Source organism: Dendrobates tinctorius, unplaced genomic scaffold (genome assembly GCF_039654945.1).
Source record: "Dendrobates tinctorius isolate UK_male_01 unplaced genomic scaffold, ASM3965494v1 ptg000162l, whole genome shotgun sequence".
Taxonomy (NCBI): domain Eukaryota; kingdom Metazoa; phylum Chordata; class Amphibia; order Anura; family Dendrobatidae; genus Dendrobates; species Dendrobates tinctorius.
Window position 1 is genome coordinate 25,597,748 of NW_027361829.1, and position 18,366 is coordinate 25,616,113.

At 45.6% G+C, this 18,366-nt stretch overlaps 1 protein-coding gene across 1 annotated transcript; it reads right to left on the bottom strand.

Annotated features, from left to right (window-relative positions):
- Positions 1-447: 447 nt before the first annotated feature.
- Positions 448-17,905, bottom strand: PIN4 (peptidylprolyl cis/trans isomerase, NIMA-interacting 4). The gene is made up of 4 exons (XM_073549915.1): positions 17,733-17,905; positions 4,449-4,522; positions 3,448-3,567; positions 448-640 (listed from the first exon to the last, which is right to left on the bottom strand). Exons 1-4 carry the CDS (start codon positions 17,770-17,772, stop codon positions 482-484), a joined length of 393 nt encoding a protein of 130 aa, XP_073406016.1. The 5' UTR covers positions 17,773-17,905; the 3' UTR covers positions 448-481.
- Between the last annotated feature and the right edge of the window lie 461 nt (positions 17,906-18,366).

Below are 18,366 nucleotides of genomic sequence, written 5' to 3' on the forward strand. Positions count from 1 at the left end.
AAAATGGTTTTGTAAATTTTGTTGTAAAAATGAGAAATCGCTGGTCAACTTTTAACCCTTATAACTTCCTAACAAAAAAAAAAATTGTTTCCAAAATTGTGCTGATGTAAAGTAGACATGTGGGAAATGTTATTTAGTAACTATTTTGTGTCACATCACTCTCTGGTTTAACAGAATAAAAATTCAAAATTTGAAAATTGCGAAATTTTCAAAATTTTCGCCAAATTTCTGTTTTCACAAATAAACGCAAAAATTATCGACCTAAGTTTACCACTAACATGAAGCCCAATATGTCACGAAAAAGCAATCTCAGAATCGCTAAGATGCGTTGAAGTGTTCCAGAGTTATTACCTCATAAAGGGACACTGGTCAGAATTGCAAAAAATGGCCAGGTCATTAAGGTCAAAATAGGCTGGGTCATGAAGGGGTTAATAAATGACAAACATATGAAAAACAACAATCAAAGCTTTATTGTAATAGTCTATTTCCTTCCTTCCACTAAAATAATGTGATATCCAAACTTGGTCTTTACAGGGGGGTCAGTGTAAACAGGCTTATCCATAGAGCTCACTGGGAGAGCAAAGGCCGCTTCTTGGAAAGGTCCAACCATCGAGCCTCTCGTCATCCAGCCCAGATCTCCCTGTCAAGGAGGAAAATATGTTCAGACAGGATTCACAAAACACAGCAGAAAGGAGCACAACCGATATTACATCTATTTATATAATTGCCTTGTAATGTTTCACTTCCTGTTCTGTCCAGATGTCACCGTATCCCAGAATTCCACTCGGTGAAAGTTCACTGACCACCATATTGAGACACCCAAGTGATGGGTGTCTCAATATGGAAACTGCTGCTGGTACCAAACTATTGCGCGGTACCACCAGCGGAACACTAACACCACACACTCTATACGCCATACGCACCACTCTCACGCAGTCTCTTGCGCGGTACCACCAGAACAGGGTCGTACTGCGCCTGCGCGAATTCCAGGCAGGCGCAGTGAATCATTCGGCTGATCCCGGCGGCAGATGCACGACGTGTCTACAGGCAGAGGAAGCCGGTCACATTAAAGGGGTTTTCCCATGAACGAAAGTTCATTTTAAAAACTTTGTCTCTGACCATGTACGGAGCATACCACATCTCCTGGGCAGGGGAGGAAGCAAAAGACAATACTGACATTACAGCAGGGGATCACAGAGGATTCATTTTGTGAGGGAAAATATTTCACTGACTGTTTTTAAACAATATTTTACCTCACAAAATGTATCCTCTGCGATCTCCTGCTGTAATGTCAGTACTGTCTTTTGCTTCCTCCCCTGCCCGCCATCTAGTACATAATAAGCCTCAAGCATCTGCACCCTTTATTCCCTGCACCAATTCATATTCTTTGAAAAAAGGCCTAGCAAGCAAAAATTCTACTGGGGTATGTAAACTTTTGAGCACAATTGTATACAGGTGCGTCTCACAAAATTAGATCATCAAAAGTTAATTTCCGTTCTTCAATACAAAAAAGTATTAAGAAATGCGTTATGTGAACTTATGGTCAGGGTCATTTGGATGCTTTGGGTTGGCATTAAGATTTAATAAGAGAAAACAGTAGTTTGACAATAAATGGCTTCACTCAACTACTAACCAGAACAACTGAGACAATCCAGGATGGAGAGCTCCAGGAGATCAACCATTGCCATGACAGCAAGGAAACCTGCACTGTTTAGTAGGATAGAGAAGCAGTTCTAATAAGTGCAGGAGTTTGTGTAAGCATACACCTCAATCTTCTGGCCCCTCTGCCATGGTATCTTCCCATTTTCATGGGAGTAATGTATGAAGTGGCCAGTTGTACTTGACCTTTCCAGTTCTGCACCTTAAAAAGTTCCAGAATATCATCCTGCCCCAGGACTTTGCCTTGTGGAGAGCCTTTATTGTGACCCTCACCTCAGTGATGTCAAAGTGTACAATACTTGCATGTTCTTGGGAGAAGTGTGGTCATTTAACAGAATCCTGAAACCCTTGGGCATCCACATGAGGACGTGTAGAGGTTCTCGTAGAATCTCTTTATATTCTCATTCAGCTTTCCTGTCACGGGGCTCTATGGGAAGTAATGATGCCGGAGTGCACCCCTATATTGCAGGCCAGACTCACTAACAATCTGACTTATCACACTTCATCATGGGATCTTATATATATAGCCCTCGTCCTCAGGTATAACCAGAATTTGTAGGAATGTTGGGTCTCCCACTACTTTATTCTGTGGCCACTTTCAGAAAAGCAGAATGCGCCAAGCTCAGATGTGTACAGATTACTTGTCAGACGTAAGAACAATACAAGTTAGCCACACGCTTGTCTCCCAACAGCCTCCAATAAGGAGTCTGCCCCGCGTCCCCAAAATCAAGCTCCACAAAGTCAACATCTCTAGTAATAAATTAAGGCACATAAAGCCCGTGCTCCTCAGGGGGTCGTGGTGAATCCTTATTACTGGTGCACGGTGCGATCTAATCAGCTCACGTGCTTCTTCTGACCTAATGTGTGTAGCCATGAAGATAAGAGATGCTGGCCGACCGCGAGAAATAGAGGAATTGTCTTCTAGCCGAAGTCAGCAATGTCCGAGCATCAAGCCCATAAATCCACATTTATTGGAAGATGCTTCTCTTGCCTGTACCCCCGATGCAATCATGGCTGTTCCGTGCCTCTCCTTGCAGTAGGACTGTTCGTGTCCCCGCACATTTGTAAAGCGCTGAGAAAATTATTATTGTCTCCCCCCTCAAGAACTGCTGCATCCACCTGGATGGAAACACCGGCCTCCTGAGAAAGGGTTTTCTCCATTAGGGCCATAAATAGTGTGTATGGGAAAGCAGAACTTTTTCCTGCGCTGGAGTGGTGCTACTGATGTAAGTTCCCTGCCCCTAGTGTTATACTCCCAGCCGGCATCTTCCTCCATTATCGGCACCACTCCATCATGCTTTGCAGGTTGTCACTTGCCGAATCGCTGCAATGTCTGCTGGAGGTCACAACTCCATGTAAGCCTGAGAGGCAGAAGGAGGCTCGGACATACAGTCGTCACCATTACCTCTGACAACCGGGCATTCGGCAGCAGCAATGACAAGATGGCAGCAGAGGACCGAAGTGGTGCCAGGAGGAACTGAAGATGGCAGCTGGGGAATATAATGAGGAGACTTACATTACTGGCACCACTCCAGCCTTGAAATAAAAAGAGCAAACGATGCAGTGCGGCTTTCTATTGTTCCCCTCCACGTTCGATTTCTGCGTTCCCCCTGGGACCTCACATACCAGTCAGTCATCCATCTACTTGTAACAACCCAAGCCGGGGCGGGTACACGGCACACCCACCCAAGCGAGGAAGGGGTGTGAACAAGGTGCACCCACCCAAGCCGGGGCTCATTAATTAACAAGCATAATGTGTGATAAATAGAATAACTGATGATTGATTACCCCTTGTCTGGCCTTGTCCTCGCTGTACTGTGTCGCCACCTCACTAAATCGCACTCCAGATTTCAACTTCTCCATGGCCTCCATGACTCGTCCATGTTTCTCACAGAGGATGTGTCTCACCTAAACACAACAAGAAGAACATGACTCCAGCCGGCGGAGCGCTATGACACTAATGGGACTGCATCACTTATAGAGGACAGAACAGAGGGGTCTCCAGGAAAATAAGGAGGAGATCTAACAGTCTGGGGCAATAACCGGCAATTCTCAGCAAGAAAGTGTCTGTAGATAGCACCAGACCATCTCCCCCCCCCCCCTCCTCATTCTGATTATTGGGGCAGCATCTTTCTCCCGGGCTGACACCGATGTAAAATACTATTATCCTGCAGGTTATTCTGACCCATGCAGTGCCAGCATCGAGAGCCATGCTGCCGGGAGCCTTCAGTCAGAGGCGGCGTCTAACCACCCTGGCACTGACAGCGGGGCTCTGTTCTTGGAAGCAATGGGTTTCTAGGGGTCAAACTGCCACAGATCAGCCAGTAATCACCTACAAATGTGATAGCTTTTTTTTTTTTTTTTTTCTTATGTATGTAAAGGGCTGTTACCAAGTTTTTGCCACCTCATCTAAGAGCAGTATAATGTAGAGACCCTGATTCCAGCAACGCCTCACTTACTGAGCTGCTTTATGTAGTTTAGATATAATCACAGCTGGCCCTCCATCGTGTAGGCGGGGCTACACAGCTGCCCCTCAAAGGTGCGAGCAGAGTTAGACACAGAAAGCTGCCAATCCGTGGTGTGGGCGGAGTTAGAGCTCAGCATTCGGAGAACTGATCATCAGCAGAGAATACAGGGATATTATCAAACCTGCAGCAAGCAGTCCAGTAAGTGACACATCGCTGGGTCTCTGCCCCTACATCATACGGATTTCATATGAGGGAGCAAAAACCTGGTGACAAATTTTTAATGGTTCCTTCACCAAACGTGATGTACAATACATACTGTACCTTCACCGCATTTCCACCTTTTGGGGTTTGGGATTTCTTCTCGGTGGAGTCAGCTCCAGTGGCACCGGTACCACCTGCCCAAAATAAGAAGAAAAGGACTGAAAGTCACAAACACCCAAGAGATCGGACTATAGATGAGAAGAGCAGAGAGAAAAATTCATCACAATTCACCTTCCACACAAATACAGTAACCTCAAAGACGAGAAGCTGCTGCAGCACAGACGGCCATGACACTGTGTCCTGTACACAGCGACACCACAGCGCTAACTGCTCATAATCACCCACCAAAGCGGGGACAACCACCACAACAGCAGCAGAAACCCCACTATGTGCCTAATCTGGAAAACCAGAGGCAGAACATTCACTCTACAGTCAAGGTCCATGGGACCGAGGGAAGATCAAGGTAAAGGGTGAGGGGCTCAGATGTCAGATAGACCCCACTCGGCCAGGATATTAATCAAAAACACACAAGACAATGGGGGGGGGGGGGGGGTCAGGCATTATATACAAACACATGTATTGGGGGGGGGGGGCATATATATATATATATATACACACACACACACACACACATACACACATACACACACACGTACCAGGGGGAGGTCAGGCATATATACACAGTTGTGCTCAAAAGTTTACATACCCCAGACCTTCCAGGTCCCAGCATTCACTTCATCTGACATACCCTGGCCACACTATATGGTCCATAGCCACGCCCACTGGGTCACATGACTATGATCTCATCACAGGTCCTTCACACACTCACAGTCTTACTACAAGCGTTAAACACACCCCCTAGGTGGGTTTGTAGGTAACCAGGCCAGCCCATCTCTCTAGTTACCTGGAGACTTCTCCCTTACACCTTGAAACACCACCTCAGCAATATCATTGCTGATCAATACACATACGTCTCCATCTCAAGGCCACCCACCTTGAGATACATAAGCATCCTTCAGGATTCCGCCACTCATCCTTTCTCTTGGGACATCCACACAGCGCCCCCTAGCGGACACAGTGGTTAGAACACCACACCCTGATCAAAAATTTACATACACTGGTGATTTTGGCCTGATAACATGCACAGAAGTTGACACAAATGGGTTTGAATGGCTACTAAAGGTAACATCCTCATCTGTGACCTGTTTGCTTGTTATCAGTGTGTGCGCAAAAAACCTCTGCGCTTGGAATCCAACAACACTCTCAGGAAAATTTTCCATTTTCCTGGCACCAAGTCCAACTTCTGCCGATTGGGGTACCTTGGATGGATCCTCAATGTGGATATGGTCTTCTCCCTGTGGGACCAGAGCTCTTCCACAGTCACTCAAATCCAGGAGGAAATAGTCCAGATAAGGCCCTATAATTATCCCTTTGTTCCTTAAGTAGGCTACAATCGCTATCCAATTTGGTAAATACCCGGAGGAGCAGAGGCTACGCCTAAGGGAAGGCAGCGAAATTGAAAGTGACAAGTTTGATTCTGCATTTTTACCACGAATGACGAATCTCAAGAATTTTTGGGACGCCAGGTGAATCAGGACCTGGTAATATGCACTTTTTAGATCCAGGGTGCACATAAATGCGCCCCTGTCTATACGGGGAAATGTAGATTTTATCGACTCCATCCTGAACCTTTTGTATTTTACCCTGAAGTTTAAGGGCTTTAGATTGTCATGCAAGACTCGCCAGATGGCTTTATGATACTGAATAGTGTCTTTTGCCCTCTTCTGACTGGGGAACCAGAACAATGACAGCTGTGTCAACAAGCTCTGTCTGCTACTATAAGCAAATTTGCAGACAAGGTACAGGGAGCAATAAACGTTTCGGGGGGGGGGCGGCGCGCTATAAACTATTGCGTAACTTTCCGCAATGGTTCTCAATATCCACTGGTCCTGGGTAATTTGGTGCCAACTTCACATGAACTGCTTGAGTCGTCCCCCAACCAGTATGGCGTCAATGCCTCTATGATCTTGAACCTGACCCAAATAGGGATCCCTTACTTCTCCCTCCTTTGTGGTAGATTCCTCTACTGGACTTTCCCTGGCCTCTATAATCGGACTGAGACGGTCCAGGTTTCCGAAAGGGCTTTCTAAACATATCTCTGGGGAACCCTTTTTTATCTGACGCTTTTTATAAAATATCTTTCGAAGTCGGCCCAAACACCCTTAACCCTGAGAAAGGAATGGAGCATAATTTATTTTTAGAGACATTGTCCCCAGACCAGATCTTCATCCAGATGGCTCTATGGCCACGTTAGACAATGAGCTATTCCTAGTTGAGAACCTTACTGATTTGGCGGATGTATCCGCCAGAAAGGTTGTGGCTGACAATCAGTGGGAGTGAGGAAATTATATCTTCCCTAGGAGTTTTATTATTCAAGTGCTCCTCCAGTTGCCCCATCCATAAAAACATAGACCTGGCAACTGAAGTGGCAGCTATATTGGTCTTGATCAATACTGCGAATGATCCCAAGCCCGCTTCAGGAGATTGACAAAAAATACTCCAAAGACGTATTGCTATTCAAATTTCACATATTCCACATTGACAAGCTTTAGCATAAGAGTGCAACTTTTGTTGTATATCACTTCAGGAGATTATCCACCTTTCTGTCTATAGGGTCCTTCAGCCTCAATGAGTCTTCAAAGGGTATAGACGTCTTCCTAGCTACTTTAGCCACCGGTACTTTTATCTTGGGAACCTCCTCCCTGATCTTAATGTCCTCCGGATCAAAAGGTAAACAATTTTTAAAGTCTCGTGGTACCACCAAGCCTCCGCATCCTCCCATTCTTCCAGGACCATAGCCCAGATATGGTCATTCACTGGAAACACTCATTGCTTCTGTGCTCGGAGACCCCTAAACATTTCATCCTGAATGGACTGCGGTTTTGGGGGCTCCTCCACCTGCATCATATTTCTGACTGCCTGGACTAGGTCGTCAGTATCCTCAGAGTCAAATAGACATTTTCTGCCCCGTTCTGAATTTTCAGTCACTAATTCCCCCTCTTCTTCCTAGTCTGAACCCTGGAACTGGGACTCTTAATCCGAGCTTAGCTCCATCTCCCATCGAGGTCACTTAGCTCTTGGACCTGGATTGGGGAGGATGTAGCAGGGTGAGGCTAGATATAGAGGCCTAGACCTCCTCATGGATTAGGGAACTCATTTCAGACAGCAGGGAAGGGTGTTAATCCCTCACAATCTCGGTGGTGTAGCCCTCGCAGAGTGTTCTGCCATATGTCTCCAGCAATTTTATATTGCATATACAGTTGTGGCCAAAAGTATTGACACCCCTGCAATTTTGTCAGATAATAGTCAGTTTCTTCCTGAAAATGATTACAATCACAAATTCTTTGGTATTATCTTCATTTAATTTGTCTTAAATGAAAAAACACAAGAGAATGAAGCAAAAAGCAAAACACTGATCATTTCACACAAAACTCCAAAAATGGGCCAGACAAAAGTTTTGGCACCCTCAGCCTAATACTTGGTTGCACAACCTTTAGCCAAAATAACTGCGACCAACCGCTTCTGGTAACCATCAATGAGTTTCTTACAATGCTCTGCTGGAATTTTAGACCATTCTTCTTTGGCAAACTGCTCCAGGTCCCTGATATTAGAAGGGTGCCTTCTCCAAACTGCCATTTTTAGATCTCACCACAGGTGTTCTATGGGATTCAGGTCTGGACTCATTGCTGGCCACCTTAGAAGTCTCCAGTGCTTTCTCTCAAACCATTTTCTAGTGCTTTTTGAAGTGTGTTTTGGGTCATTGTCCTGCTGGAAGACCCATGACCTCTGAGGGAGACCCAGCTTTCTCACACTGGGCCCTACATTATGCTGCAAAATTTGTTGGTAGTCTTCAGACTTCATAATGCCATGCACACGGTCAAGCAGTCCAGTGCCAGAGGCAGCAAAGCAACCCCAAAACATCAGGGAACCTCCGCCATGTTTGACTGTAGGGACAGTGTTTTTTTTCTTTGAATGCCTCTTTTTTTTCTCCTGTAAACTCTATGTTGATGCCTTTGCCCAAAAAGCTCTACTTTTGTCTCATCTGACCAGAGAACATTCTTCCAAAACGTTTTAGGCTTTTTCAGGTAAGTTTTGGCAAACTCCAGCCTGGCTTTTTTATGTCTCAGGGTAAGAAGTGGGGTCTTCCTGGGTCTCCTACCATACAGTCCCTTTTCATTCAGATGCCGACGGATAGTACGGGTTGACACTGTTGTACCCTCGGACTGCAGGGCAGCTTGAACTTGTTTGGATGTTAATCGAGGTTCTTTATCCAACATCCGCACAATCTTGCGTTGAAATCTCTTGTCAATTTTTCTTTTCCGTCCACATCTAGGGAGGTTAGCCACAGTGCCATGGGCTTTAAACTTCTTGATGACACTGCGTACGGTAGACCCAGGAACATTCAGGTCTTTGGAGATGGACTTGTAGCCTTGAGATTGCTCATGCTTCCTCACAATTTGGTTTCTCAAGTCCTCAGACAGTTCTTTGGTCTTCTTTCTTTTCTCCATGCTCAATGTGGTACACACAAGGACACAGGACAGAGGTTGAGTCAACTTTAATCCATGTCAACTGGCTGCAAGTGTGATTTAGTTATTGCCAACACCTGTTAGGTGCCACAGGTAAGTTACAGGTGCTGTTAATTACACAAATTAGAGAAGCATCACATGATTTTTCAAACAGTGCCAATACTTTTGTCCACCCTCTTTTTCATGTTTGTGTGGAATTATATCCAATTTGGCTTTAGGACAATTCTTTTTGTGTTTTTTCATTTAAAACAAATTAAATGAAGATAATAATAACAAAGAATTTGTGTTTGCAATCATTTTCAGGAAGAAACTGAGTATTATCTGACAAAATTGCAGTGGTGTCAATACTTTTGGCCACAACTGTAGGACATCGCCTGGACTTTGCAGAGGCCTTGCCAGACCTCTTAGGCCGGTTTCACATTAGCGCTTTTTAAGCGCACGCACGGCCGGGGGTAGCTCCGCCCCCGAGCCGGCTCTCTGCCCGGCGTGCCCGCCCCTTGCTTATAGCGCCGCCTCCTAGCGGACAGCGGCGCCTGCGATCGGCGCACCCTATCTTTAGCATAGGGTGCGCAGATCGTGCGCAGGCCGTGTGCTAGTTGCGCTGTGACCTGCGCTGCGCACTTTTGACGGTGCGCCGTGCGCGCCAAAATCGAACTTTTCGGATTTTGGCGCGCACGGCGCACCGTCAAAAGTGCGCAGCGCAGGTCAAAGCGCAACTAGCGCACGGCCTGCGCATGATCTGCGCACCCTATGCTAAAGATAGGGTGCGCCGATCGCAGGCGCCGCTGTCCGCTAGGAGGCGGCGCTATAAGCAAGGGGCGGGCACGCCGGGCAGAGAGCCGGCTCGGGGGCGGAGCTACCCCCGGCCGTGCGTGCGCTTAAAAAGCGCTAATGTGAAACCGGCCTTAGGCCTGTTTCACACATGTTTTTTTATGTCAGTTGCAATCCGTGAAAATGGCGGAAAACGAATCCGTCTATTTTCACAGCAACGTGTGCCACCGGACTGTTTTGATGGATCCGGCGAAGGCGGGGGAGAGAAGGAGACAGAGGGGTAGACGGGGGGGGGGGGAGACTATTTTTTTTACTGGTCCCGGAATGGCATTTCAGGGTTAAAAGTGTTCCTGGAGCAAAGCTTCCGCGCAGGCGCAGTTAAAAATAGCGGACCGACAAGACAAAGAAAACGTTGCAGAGTCCTTCTCATCCGCCCGGGAGACCGTAAAATTTTGGCGGATCCGTCAAAAACAGGTGTGACGGACGACCGTCAGTCAAATCCGCCACTAATGTAAGTATGGGGGGAAAAAACAGATCCGCCCCTTTTTTGGCGGATCCGTTTTTTTTCGGAAATTGGCGGATTTTGACTGACGCCAAAAGACGGAATTGTGAAACAGGCCTTAGGCATAGGGAGGGACATAGCTGGGGTTTTCTTATCCTATTCAGTAGAGAGAGAAGGGGTAGTCAGCCTGGTGAATGGGAAGGTGGGACTGCGGAAAGCACACTTACCAAGCAGTCCTGGTCTCCTCTGCCTGCTTCCTCCATGATGAACCCGTACGTGCCGAGTGCCTCAAGACCCAGGTAATGGTTTTATTACCTGTCTCCACATGACTTCCGTGTTCCACCAGGGCTGTGGAGTCAGAGTCGGAGCCCATTTTGGTGGAGTCAGACTGTATAAAATGGACCGACTCAGACTCTTAAAATATATAATAAATTGGGTACAGTAGTTCAATACAGTTTGTGGGGAATATTTTTTCATAAGAATTTGGGAAAGTTATGAAATGTCCTATAAATGTCTGTCCTATTCCTGATCTAAGGTCTAGAATTTTAGCTAACATGAATCTGTGCTGCAGTTTATGTTCATGACAAGTAGTGACGCTCCTCCTCTAAAGATAAGGGGAAAAAAAATAAACTGACAGGGAAGAAATGCCTGCATTCATCTCAGAACTTCTGGAGTGAACAGGAAAGCAGGATTAAGTTAAGCACTTCTTAAACTTATCTAAACTTTCAATAAACTATGAATAAATCAATCAATAGTCCAGTATATGTTGTCTCTGTATACTTGATGTTTTAGTTTGTTTTTCCTCTTAGCTCCTGTTTGGAGAAATTAGCTGCTCTGATGACTTATATACACACTATACATAGAATATAAGGGGAAAAATGGTTTTCTAACATCTCAAGATCGGAAATAAAGTAACAGGATCAATGAGGACATATATACAGTGGGGGGAAAAAGTAGTTAGTCAACCACCAACTGTGCAAGTTCTCCCACTTAAAAAGATGAGAGAGGCCTGTAATTGACATCAAAGGTAGATCACAACTATGAGTCAAAATGAGAAAACAAATCCAGAAAATCACCTTGTCTGATTCGGCAAGATTTATTTATGAGCGGTACCATGTGACCGCTGAAAGAAGGAATAGCTGCCGGAGACCGCGCCAGGAGGGGCTGCAGAGTCCGCGCCAGGAGGGGGCGAGTATATGCGATATTCAGCTGTCTCCGGTTCACCACTGCGGCTGCTAGTTAGTGCGCCCGCGCCCTCTGCCTGAACAATCACTGCCAGAGGGACCCGGAAGACAGAGCGGCCGCAGCAGTGGACCGAGGACAGTTGAATACCACCAGTGCCAGCGGCGACACCGGCACCGGTCCTCGCCTGCTCAGGACACCTGCACCTGGCCCCCAGCGACGAGAGGGGAGTATGTAATTTTTTTTTTCTTATTTGAGGCATATGGGGGGTATTTTTCTATGGAGCAGCATATGGGGGCATAAAGTACGGAGCATCTTATGGGGGCATAATCTATGGAGCATATTATTCTATGAAGCATCTTATGGGGCCATAACCTTTCTGAAGCAGCATATGGGACAAATTCTATGGAGAATCTTATGGGTCCATTATTAACCTTTGTGCAGCATTATATGGGGTGTATTATTCTATGGAGCATCTTATGGGGCCATTATTAACCTTTGTGCATTATATGGGGAATATTCTATGAAGCATCTTATGGGGCCATTATTAACCTTTGTGCATTATATGGGGAATATTCTATGAAGCATCTTATGGGGGCATTATTAACCTTTGTGCAGCATTATATGGGGTGTATTATGTATGGAGCATCTTATGTGGCCATCATGAACTGTATGGAGCATTATATGGGGCTCCTGATTCAATATGGATATTCAAAAACATTTAACCTACTGATGTCTCAGTTAATTTTACTTTTATTGGTATCTATTTTTATTTTTGAAATTACCAGTAGCTGCTGCATTTTCCACCCTGGGCTTATACTAGAGTCAATAAGTTTTCCCAGTTTTTTGTGGCAAGATTGGGGGGGGGGGGGGGGGATCATTTTATACACAAGTATATACCATATTTATAGTAAATTACTAATACAGAGAACTAAAGCACCCCCAGTAGAGAGCAAAGGCCTGGTATATGAGGATGCTAATATAGATTAAAGAATCCAATGGATTGTGGTCATGAGCTAAGGAAGAAGTAGGTTAGGCCCCATCAGTGCCCCAAAGAAATGATAAACATGCCTTGATGGATGTCACCACACATGCGCACTGGTTATTCATGGCCGGAGACATTCGCCCGCCCCCTCTGCGAAACGTGACCTTATCTTCATCACATGACTCCCCATCTCCTTCCGGCTTGCACGGAGCCGACGCTCACCGCACCAGTGAGTAATTACATGCATTATAAAAGACGGACACTGCAAAACAAGCGGAACTTTCCCTGACGAAGCTGCGCTTGACGGTCGGTCCCCAGGCCAAGTCTACCACCACAACTGCCCTGGCAATTCTGCCCAGTTCTCCTCTATTGCCTCACATTTAAGGGGCATCTTGAGGGTTCCTGTCTTTTAGGTGCTATACACATGTAGGCAACCCTGGCGTATGTGCTCTTTTTGGACACACTGTGTGATTTCTCCATATTGGCTATATTATACTTCATGCCCACTTATGTTCTATATCTTGCTAGAGCAGCCATGTTATTTTCTGGTTATTCTTAAATTAATGGTCACACGCTATTTTCGTGTTTTGTTAACTGGCCGCTTCTTTTTTAGTTCATGCAGCAGGATAGTCACCATTTATCAGCTTGTGTCTCTGTGCAATGGTTCATAAAGTCATGCTTTATGGAAAAATTATTTCTTGTTTCATATTGACATGGTATTTATGGATTGACACTGTATGCACTCATTCATTGATTCGTTATGGGGCATTTTTATGGCCTGGGCTACCGCGGTTTAACATCTTTTAATTGTTTTTACTTATTTTTACTGTGCTTGTTTCTGGTTTGTGTCCAATAAAGTTGCATATTTTTTATTTTGTGAGTGTGCACATGATTACAGGTAGCTTTTCTCTTTCTTCTCTCATACCTTGATTCTACCTGATGTAGCACCTCCCTGACTTAGGTATTATGTGCATTCATTTAGTTTGTGTATTGTGGTGCGTCAAATCCCAATTAATCATATATTGCAGGATGATCAACAGCTTACTAAAGGAAAAGAAGCTCTGATTGAGGTAGCAGTTAGGATGAGTGGGCTACAGGACGGCCAAGAGCAAGAGGACTCCGGTCCTGCCAGTGCTGCTGCCGCCGTTTCCTCATCAGATGAGGAGTTTGATTTCGAAACGTATTTAGACGCCATGGAGCAGGCAAGGCGTTGCCGCTGGGAAAAAGATTCCACTCCCATAGAAAACAGATTGACCATAATTCAGCAACATTTTTCACTTGCTCTCAAAGTAGAAGAATTCAATCGTTCATCAAAACTGACTGTGCACGAGGCAATCATTTACACCCTGAAATTGTTAGGCTGTGTTCACACGTTCAGGATTTTTCGCACACATTAAGCACCCTATTAATAGAATGAAATCCGCAATGTGTGCCCATGATGCTTTTTATCCGCAAAAAAAATGCATTGCCGAAAAAACTGCAGCATGTTCATTAATTTTGCGGATTTCATTGTATCAGAAAGCTCCGGAAAAAAAAACGCAAAAAAACACAAATAAAAAATTGCGGATTTCCTGGGAAGGAGTCAGGTTTCTCTCGGGACATTTCTGCATACTTGGGCACGTAGCCTTAGAGATGTTCCCATGTGGTTACTGCTTTGCCACCAACCTAAGTTACTGTAGAGAGGTTGTTCTCTAGCCTTAAAATAATTAGGTCAGATTTGAGGGCATCCATGAAGGAGGCGATACTATTTCTCAGAACAAATTTATAGACTGCACAAATACTATTCAGTATGTTCTTGCTGAAATCCCCCCCCCCCCCACTTACTGCATAGTGTATAATAAATTGTAAATATGCAATAGTTTTTTGTTCTAAAATTGTATTTCAATAAATATTTTATGTTCAATCTAAGTAGCTTGATTATTGTATCATAATGATTAAAAGCCTTATGTTACCATTTTACTAAAGTAAAATTATCACTTAAACAAGAGCCATGTATGAGGGAGTCAGGCTGTGTTCACACGTTCAGGTTTTCGCGGCGGTTTTTACCACGCAATTTTGCCGCAAAAAAAAAAAAAAAGCATCCCATGCAATCCTATGCTAATGCTGTGGATTTTCCCGCGGCGGAATCACATCGTGGAAAAATCCGCAGCATGCTCATTAATTTGTGGAATTGCGGCAATTCCGCCCACATAGGAATGCATTGTTCTGCTCACTTTACGCAAGTGGCTAAGGCCTGTTTCACACTTCCGTTTTTTCAAATCCGTCAAAATCCGTTGGTTTCCGTAAAAAAAACGGATCCGCCATTTTTTTGCAGGATCCGTTTTTTTTGTCCCATAGACTTCCATTAGTGGTTACCGCGGATCCGTCAAAAAAACGGATCCGTTTGCATCAGTTTCCGTCAAAAAAACGGAAACGGATCCGTTTCGCGCACACAAAAACGGAAGTGTGAAACAGGCCTAAGCAAAACATTTGCGGATGGTACCCACGGTCCAGAGGAGTGGAGACTGTCCTCCGGGCTGTGGGTACCATATCCCTGCAAAAAAAAAAAAAAAAAATTGGGTTATATTCACCTTCTGACGTCCCGCGCACCGTCCCCAGGCTTCAGCGATACACGCGGCAGCTCCCGTTCCCAGTAATGCATTGCGATGACCTTTGCGTCTCGCGATGCTGTAGCGGTCTCGCGAGACCGCAACGTCATCAAAGGTCATTGCTGCAATGCATCACTGGGAACGGGACCTGCCGGAGCATCGCAGAGGCCTGGGGACACTGCGCGGGACGTCGAAAGGAGAATATAACACGATTTTTTTTTTAATTATTTTTAACATTAGATCTTTTTACTACTGACGCTGAATAGGCAGCCTGAATAGTAAAAAGTTGGTCACACTAACCTGTCATTCAGTTCTCCAAGCAATGCTACAGATCGCTTGGACAACGCTAGCATTCTGCAAGCCAATTACGCTTGCAAATCGCTAGTTTTTCCGCGGGAAAAAAGCGGGAATTTAAAATGCGATTTTCCCGTGGAATGGAATTCCGGAATTCTCGCGGTAACTTCCATGCGAATTCCGCTACGTGTGAACTTAGCCTCAGAGTCGTGGAGTCAGAGGTTTGGCTTACCGACTCCACAGCCCTGCATTCCAGCAGGGAACACCCGCCGACCTCGTAACCCGGCGCTTTTCTGACATCACTGGAAGTGCAACGGACCTGCACACCTCGCGGCTGGTGTTGGAGCCGAGAGCCCCCCACAGCGGGAGGAAGTGGCTCAACTGGTCTCTGTGGCTGAGGGACGCCCCACCAGAGAGTGTCAGCCTCAGGCCTCTTGACAGGGGGAAGGATTGGATGTTCTGCACAATCCTCATGAGACCACCCGGTAAGCTCCTGCTTGCTCTCGCTCGTGCGTCCCTTCATGCAGGTACAAGAAAACACTGAGGTGGGTGCGGAAGGAGCCTTTTAACCTCGTGTGCTTCCTGTCCCTGTAAGGAGGCGGAGGACCACCTCCATGGTGCTATCAGGAGGGACGTCCTGGAAAGATGAATGCAGCACGTTATCAGTAAATACTGGAGGCAAATTTTCAATCATTAGACTGGAAGCTGCGCATGGGACGTACTTGGATGTTCCAACATGACAATGATCCAAAACACAAGGTCAAGTCGACCTGTCATTGGCTATAGCAGGATAAAGTGGAGGTTCTGGAGTGGCCATCTCAGTCTCCCGACCTCAATATCATTGAGACACTTTGGGGAGATCTCAAGCACGCAGTTCATGCTAGACAGCCCAGGAATTTACATGAACTGGAGGCTTTTTGCCAAGAATAGTGGGCAGCTTTACCATCTGAGCAAAAAGAACCTCATCCACATCTACCACAAAAGACATCAAGCTGTCAATATTAGAGGGGAACGCACACAGTATTTTTGGCTTGTCATGTTTTAAAAAGAAAAAACACAGTAGTTTGACAATAAATAGCTTCACTCAACCACTAACCATGAGTGGAGAAAAAGTTTTGGTGTTACTCATACTCTCTGAAAAAAAGGCCAAGAAAGCAAAAGTTCTGCTGAGGTATATAAACTTTTGAGCACAACTGTACACAGATACCGGGGGTCAGACATTATATACACAGGTTAAAATAAACCTCGAAGTCATTTTATTTCACCTTTACGGTAAAGACATTGAACAAAATGTGCAGACTAAGGAGGCATGCGGGGAGAGAAGGAGTGGACGGCCGTGTCGCGCGTAATCGGTCAACGGGTCCAGGTGAGTAAAGCAATGAAGTCATTTCCTTTTTAAAGGGATCCACAGGACAACACAATTTCTTGAAATATAACATGTGAAACATATCAGTGCTGATACAATGTGCAAACATGAACTTACTGATAACTCTTAAAATGCAGATTGCAAGAAAATAATAAAATTAGAGGAAAACAGATAAATCTATTCTGTCGTTCAAGCCTAATGGACTGTGCATTTGTTCTTAGGATCCATCGGGCTTCACGGCTTAAGAGTTGGATTGTGATTACCACCTTGTGGTAGGTATTGCACTACAGAGACCTGCGAATGTTACTGTCTCGGGGCTAGCATTGGGCTTTTCTTTATAGGATTTATGAGCCTTAATGAAGCCTTTGCCTGATGTAATAGACCAATAGTGTTCACGAAATCTGGTGGTTAAAGGTCTGGTTTTTCCTATATAAAAGGAACATGGGCAGAGGAGAATATAGACCACTTATTGGGTTTCCCCAAGATATAAAGCCTGTAACATTATGTACCACTGACCCGATACCAATTTGGTTACAGGTGATATGGACGGTAAGTGGCAGCTAGTGCAATATCCACATTTAAAATTCCCTTTAACATGCGTTTCTTTTAAACCAATTTCCCAACGAGGCTGAAGTTGGTTTCTTACTCAGCAATTTTTTCTTTTCTGTTGTTTATAGGTTTAACAACAAAAAACCAAACATCATAATAACATACAATGCAGCGAGGCGCCCTGATGTGAACACACTTAAAAACCGCTACAAAACTATAAAACTGGCACAAAAATCGCCAACTTCAGCCTCGTAGTTTTCGGTGGGTGCGAAACGGTTGTGAACTATAAGAAACCTGCTACAGAGCACGGAATTCATTGCGGAGCACCGGACACGTGTGGAATCAGAGGATCGTTCATCAGTGAGGGGGGAGATCCCACTATGGCAGCCCACTGTTACACACACAGGCACCGGTGGGGCAGCCAGACACGACATAGACAGGCTCCCGGGGGAGGGCACGCATGGCACCGCCAGTGCGGGGTATTGCGTCTCTGCGCTCTGTCACACAGTGAAACCATTTACCTTTCGCTCCCCCCTTTGCTCCTTTCCCTTTTGGCGGCATGGACGGCAGCTGCTTCTGCGCATGATGACGTCACAGGAAGGGGCGGGGCCTCATTACACCTATTAGCGTGATGGGCGTGTCCGGGACGGGGCAGAGCCTGCTGGGAAGATGTCAAAGAGGGGCGGAGCTTCCCCCACTGCTGCTACTGCTTAGTTTGAACGGATATCCGCAGGTGTACACTACTGCTCTGTACACCTGGGAGGAGGGAGGAGCTGCATTATGGAACAGTATATATAGATGACAGGAGTGAGGAGCTGCATTATGGAACAGTATATATAGATGACAGGAGTGAGGAGCTGCAGGATGGAGCAGTGTATATAGATGACAGGAGTGAGGAGCTGCAGGATGGAGCAGTGTATATAGATGACAGGAGTGAGGAGCTGCAGGATGGAGCAGTGTATATAGATGACAGGAGTGAGGAGCTGCAGGATGGAGCAGTGTATATAGATGACAGGAGTGAGGAGCTGCAGGCTGGAGCAGTGAATATAGATGACAGGAGTGAGGAGCTGCAGGATGGAGCAGTGTATATAGATGACAGGAGTGAGGAGCTGCAGGATGGAGCAGTGAATATAGATGACAGGAGTGAGGAGCTGC